Genomic DNA, 6,933 nt, shown 5'->3' with positions numbered 1-6,933 from the left:
GGCGGAAGTATGCTGGGAGCACATCACAAAGAGCATTTTCTTGCTTTTAAATTTCTTCAGAGCCACCTTTGTAAGGGACTGTTACAATCAAGAGTGTACACATACACCCAGAGCAAGAGGCAATAGGATGGATTCTGTTGGATTCCTTAGGAGCTCTGAGGACATTGCAAAAAAAACTCATCTCTTGAGCAAACTAGCTATAATAAGAGTTGCTCCCTTTCAGATGACCTAAGAAATCCTTAAGAACTGTCAGGCAACTTCCAAAAGTGCAGAATATGCCATGAATATTTTTAGTACTTGGCATAATAATAAATAATAATAATAATAATAATAATAATAAATAATAATAATAATGTTGGCAGAGGTATTGGTGCCATCAAATTCCTAATAAATTAATATCATATATAGGATAACACTTAGGTTAGGATTGTTGACTAATTTTTAAAAACTGAGGTAAACTTTACATACAGTGATATGAGTAAATCTTAAGTTTAAATTCCTTGTATACCCATGTACCTCAATGAAGATACAGAACATTTTCCTCACCTCAGTTCTTTTGTTCTCCCTGCTCTCTACCAATAGGTCCACCCCACACAGGCAACTAGGAACTCTTGATTGCTGTCACCATACATTACTTTTACCTGTTCTTGAACTGTGTATAAATGGAATCATACAGTATATTTCTGTGTTTTTTTTTCACTCAACATGATGTGTTTGCGATTCATTTATATTGTATCAGTGGTGTGTTCTTTTATTGCTGAATGGAATTTCACTGTATGGGTATTATTAATTCTTCTGTTTGATGGACACTTGGGTTGTTTTCTATGAACAGTCTTATATAAACCTTCTTGTGGGCATGTTTTTATATTTCTTGAGTAAATATGTAAGAGTAGAAATTATGGGTCATAGTTTAGAAGTATGTTTAATTTTATAATGAGTAGTTTTTCAAATGATAGTACTGCATACAAGTTCCAATTGCTTCATATCTTTGCTCCCATTAGATGTCATTTTAATTTTAGCTATTCTAACAGGTGTGAAATGGTATTTCATTATGATTTTAATTTGCATTTCCATGATGACGAAGATGTTGAGCACATTTTCCTGTGCTTATTGGCCATTCTTATGTCTTCTTTTGTAAAGCATTTTGTTTTTTTGCCATTTTTAATTGTGTTGTGTTTTTTGTTACTGGTGTGTAAGAGTTATTTAAATACTACAGACACAACTTTTTGTCAGATAGATGTTTTGCAAATATTTTCTCCCAGTCTGTGGACTACTTTTACATTTTCTTAATGTCATCTTTAGATGAATAGACATTTTTTATTTTATTTTGGTAAAGTCCAGTTTATCCATTAAAAATTTTATGGTTAGTGCTTTTTGTGTCTTCTCTAAGAAATATTTGCCTACCCCAAAGTTGTAAGAGATCTTCCTATGTATTCTTCTAGAAGTTTTATGATTTTAGCTTTTATATTTACTGGGATCTTCTTGAATTATTTGTGAGTGCTGTGAGGTAGGGAATGAAATTCATTTTCCCCCTGTGTTTATCTGGTGTTCCAGCATAATTTATTTAAAAAAACTTTACTTTCTCCACTCATTTGTATGGGTTCCTTTGTCCAAAATCAATTGGCCATATATGTGTAGGTCTATTTGTATGCTTTTTACTCTGTTCCATTGATCTATTTTTTTATCTTTATGCCAGTACCATATTGTTTTGATTATATAGCTTTATAAAAAAGAAAGCCTTGAAGTCTGGCAGGTTTCAAGTTTGTTTTATCTTTTCTAGATTCTTTGTTTTTCTGTGTAAATTATTCTATCAGCTTCTTTAAAAAAATATTTTTATTGATTTCAGAGAGGAAGAGAGAGGGAGAGAGAGATAGAAACATCAACGATGAGAGAGAATTGTTGATTGGCCACCTTATGCATGCTCCCATTGAGGGTCGAGCCTGAAAATGAGGCATGTACCCTGATCCAGAATCAGACTGTGACCTGCTGGTTCATAGGTTGATGCTCAACCACTGAGCCTCGCCAGCTGGGCTATCAGCTTCTTTATTTCCATCCAAAAAAACCCAGAGCCTTTTGGGATTTTGATTGTGATTGCAAAACTATTGACCCATATGTAGAAATATAACTGGAACTTTGTATATTTACCTTCTATCCTCTGACTTTTAGTTCTAGAAGTTGCCTTATAGATTTCTAATGATTTTCTACATGAAAACGTCATCTATAAATGAAGACAATTTGACCATTTTTAATATGCAAATGTATAAGTAATACACAAACACACACTCACACACTATTGGAAGACAGAGACCAAGAAAAACCCAAACCTATGATTAAGCCAAAAAAGAAAATAGCTCGGTATTTTTTAATGTTGCTTGTTTCAGTGTGGCTGCTACTTTAAATCAGTCTTCTTTAACTGAGGTCATTAATTTTTTTATGGATACCCATAAGTAATATTCACCCTTGATAGCAGTGATGTTCTCCCGGTGACTTTAGCAATCCACTTAACTTCTCTTAGGCCTCAGTTCTACATCTGTAAAATGGTAGGATTTGACCAGATAATTTTCCAACGTCTCTTCCAGACTCCTGTGAGTTCTTTATTTTAGCTCTCAACGTGTCAGAGGCAGTCTGGCAGGGATAGAAAGGCTGATTTTAAAGCATATTGTGTTTCATTGTAAATACGCTAGAAAATTGTGAAATAGTCAGTTTGGGTTTATTATTAATTCTGTCTATCTTGGAGGAATTGTCCCCATTTCATCCATTTACTGTATATCTGTGGTTCAGTGTTGAGAGTTTATAGTTAACTCACTTAAAATTTTCTACAACTTTTATTTCTAGGCTTCATAGAGCCCAGTGTGCAATTAAACAGACTCAGGTAACTGTTCAGAAAATTGGAAAAGAAATTGAAGAAAAACTAAGACTCACATCTACAAGCAATGACCTGGTATGTTTTTAAAATATATTTACCTGTTTAATGTTCTTGATTTCTACATATAATCATCATATTCTTATAGTAATTTCCTTCTCCACCCCCCCCCCAAAAAAAAACAAACAACAACTTTAGGTAGTTTTTCTTTCTTTCTTTTTTGTCTTAATGTTTCACTGAGACTTCTATTGGCATTTAAATGTTGGCAATAAACTTTCACATCTGCTAATAATGTAACATACAAAGTGCCTGCCTTTTTTTGCTAGATGAAACTTTAGATTACATAGAAATACTTAGAAGATATTAAAAGCTACTTTATTAATGTCTTATAAATGTGAACTCTAGACATGAACTGTATAGTGAATGAAAAATAGCTGCCAGAAGTAAAACAGAAAACTTTAGACCTGCTTTAAAAGATGAATTTAAAATTATTTGGTTTGACCTTAATAAGCAGGTTTATAGACAGTGTTCTCTTTTGGGAAAGATTCTTTTAATTAGGCATTTCCAAGAAAATAGAAATTTCATTCCAAATAGACAGATTTAAGATATTGTATAATTATTGGTCTTTGTAGTGGAGAACAAAAATAATACTTTTGGAGTGAAGATTCTGTCTTTGTAAGTGGAATAGTGGTTATAATTAATAAATTGAGCTTTTTTTCAAAATGAACCTACATGGCTATGGATAGCTTTTGATGAAATTAGTTCTATGAATTATGATGCTTAAAAAACATCTAAATCCTAAATGAAGTCCTAACTAAAATTTTGTAAGTTACTTGGTTGCACACTATCAACTTGGCAGAAGGCTTTATATCATACCCAAACAGAAATTTCATGTTACCTTGAAGTTTTGTCCAAGATAATAATTTAATAGATGAGCTATAAAATCTATTAAATGCAGCAATGCAGTTAACTTACACAGACTTCTCTCTCATGGAATCTGAAATTAATGGATGAAAACTTATTTAAACTATATAAATTTGCTGACTTTGATCTATAAATGTGAGTTTCATGTAGTTCAGCCTAATATATAAAATGTCTAGTGCTGTACCTGGCACATAGCAGACATACAAAACATGGTAGCTGCAATAACTATAGTAATAATACTTTACTTATTTTCTTGCCTATGGAAAATCTTTTATTTTGGAGGGGCTGTTAAACCACCTCTTGTTCAGTAAAGGACCAGATTCCAGGCCACAAGTATATTGGAGGAGGAGGAAAAACAGCTAATTTTAATCCTTTCTATATCGTACAAAATGCCACATTTTTAGAATCTTTGGGGAGAAATTGATAGGTTTTATTTTTCTTATTTTTCCTCTTCCAAGTCAAGAATGGGAAATTACTTATTTTATTAAATAACTGCATATGCTTTGTCTCAGTAAGGAAAATGTATGTTTAATCCTATTTTTCTAAATGTAAGTGGTGATATACAGAGCAAGGTGATAGAATATACGAGTTTAAAGAGGTCAGGTTCAGAGGTTCACAGTGTGTTTTTACACTGCCTAATCAACCTAGAAGGAAATCATTGGATTTTTTTGAACTGAAAGTGAACCTAGAAATCATCTAGTCCCCTAACCACACTCCCCTCAGTACATTCTTCCCCCTTCCTTGCTTTGTCTCCATAGTATTTATTATCCTTAAACATGCTATATATCTTACATATGTATTTTGTTCGGCTGTAAACTCTGTGAGGGGAGCGAGTTTTTTCTGCCCCTCCACCCCCATATTCCCCAATGTCTAGGGACGTGTTTGATACATAATAGCTTCTCAATAAATATTTGTTGAATTTAAGAACGAATCTAGGGTAGCCTCCTCTTATAAAAGGATAGGAAAAATGAGACCCGAAGAAAGGAAGCAACTTTCCCATATCATTTGACAAGTAAAGACAGAAATTTTGGTTTGTCTCCTTGGCAGGGAATAATTCCATGTACTCGTTAATGATCTACTTTAAGCTTTACCTGTAGCAAATTAGAAACTTTTAGTATTATCTCTTTTTTTTGTTCCCTTTCCATATTGGCCCAATGTAACCATACTCCATTCCAAACATTTTCAGTGTACAAGAATTAATTTTAATTTTAGCATAAGTAAAAATAGAGTCAGAAGACATATATGATGCTGAAAAAATCAGACTATTTCCAAGATCAACTGTGTTATAAGAAATTGGGTTTATACTTGATGACTTTCAAAGATTTGGCATCTTCTCATATTATATCAATATCCAACATAATTTTTTGGCATTTAATTATGTTTCTCATGAAATTTCTGCGGTTGTCATCTGGAATTTTTGCTTGTATGTTTTGGATTTTGTCATATGGCTTTCCTGTATCTGTTGTTTTATCTTTGATCTTTGAATGTTAATTCAAGTTCACATTCCTGGGAAAGCCCCTCTTGTTAATGATGAATTATTGTTTTTCTGGGTATGACTAGATTTAATTTGCTAAAAAAATTTAAAGGATTTTTGCATCTAGTGTATTCATGAAGAATATTGGTCTGTGGTTTTCTTTTCTTGTAATCTTTTTGTCTGCTTTTGTTGTCAGAATAATCTTGGCCACATCTAGTAGTTGGGAAGGATTTCCTCTTCTGTTTTCTGGAAGAATATGTATAGAATTGGAATAATTATTAAATGTTTGATGGAATTTACCAATGGAGCCATATGGGTCTGGAGTTTACTTCATGGGTTTTGAAGTAGGAATTCAGTTCTTTAATACTTGTAGGGTTATTGAAGTTATTTACTTATTTTTTTGTTGATCTTTACCCCAGAATATTTTTTTCCCATTGTTTTATAGAGGGAGAGAGTGAGGGAGAGGGAGAGGGAGAGGGGGAGGAGAGACAGAGAGAAACATTGATGTGACAGGCACACATCCATTGGTTGTCTCCTGTACCCGCCCTGATCAGGGAACTGAACCCATGACTCTTTGGTACTCCAGTTGATGCTCCTAACTACTGAGCATACCCACCAGGGCATTATTTATTTCTTGAGTGATCTTTGGTAGTTTATGTCTTTTAAGGATTTGCCCATTTCATTTAAGAGCTCAAAAAATTATTTTAATTTCAAATAGGTGTGTAGTTTTTTTAGTTTTGTTTATAATTATACTAGAGGCCCAGTGCACGAAATTTGTGCACCGGAGGGGGCAGGGTCCCTCAGCCTGGCCTGCACTCTCTTGCAGTCTGGGAGCCCTTGGGGGATGTCTGACTGACTCCAGTGGGGAGTGGGCCTAAGCCATCAGTCGGACATCCTTAGTACTGCTCTGGAGGTGGCAGAGGCTCCCGCCACCACTGTTGTGCTCGCTAGCCGTGAGCCCGGCTTCTGGCTGAGTGGTGCTTCCCCGGTGGGAGCACATTGACCACCAAGGGGCAGCTCCTGCATCGAGTGTCTGCCCCCTGGTGGTCAGTGCGTGTCATAGTGACTGGTCATTCTGCTGTTCGGTTGATTTGCATATTAGCCTTTTATTATATAGGATTGCTATAATTAGCATATTTTATATCTTTATTGGCCACTCATGTCTCTTAAGAAGTGTAGGTTTAAATATTTTTATTTTTTTAATAATACAAATATTTTTGCCCATTAAAAAAATAAACTATTTAGATTTATAGAAAACTTGCAAAGAAAGTTTATAGTTTCCATATACCGTATTTGCCGGCGTATAAGACGACTGGGCGTATAAGACGACCCCCTAACATTTCCACTCAAAATACAGAGTTTGTTATATACTCGCCGTATAAGACTACCCCCTCTTCCGCACACCTTCCACACACCAAATAAAAGGTAAAACAATATCAGATTTGATTTTAACATTTTAATTTATATTCAAATGCTTATGACATGCAGGAAAACTGTCACAAGGCTGTATGTAATCAAACATATACATAAAACAGTGCAAGTTTATTACCGGTAAACATACCGGTAATTCACTAAAGAAAACACACTCTATAGACTGGTACCGTAGATGCTTCTCAGGAACACAGGCAAGCAGCCCACAACCTAGAGGGACTGTCAATGATAGAAGAAAGAT

General features: G+C 34.4%; 1 protein-coding gene across 1 annotated transcript in view; it reads left to right on the top strand.

Moving 5' to 3' along the window:
- Positions 1 to 6,933, top strand: part of LOC102769384 (UV radiation resistance-associated gene protein) — a gene marked incomplete at its 5' end in the record, with an annotated part of 166,060 nt that overhangs the window by 103,674 nt on the left and 55,453 nt on the right. Inside the window, one exon of the mRNA XM_015557473.1 lies at positions 2,836 to 2,941. Within this exon, the coding sequence (XP_015412959.1) occupies positions 2,836 to 2,941 (106 nt within the window). The remainder of the gene's footprint in view (positions 1 to 2,835; positions 2,942 to 6,933) is intronic.

Source organism: Myotis davidii, unplaced genomic scaffold (assembly GCF_000327345.1).
Source record: "Myotis davidii unplaced genomic scaffold, ASM32734v1 scaffold169, whole genome shotgun sequence".
NCBI lineage: Eukaryota > Metazoa > Chordata > Mammalia > Chiroptera > Vespertilionidae > Myotis > Myotis davidii.
The sequence above is the reverse complement of the archived record's forward strand: the minus strand, read 5'-3'. Positions and strand labels throughout refer to the sequence as shown.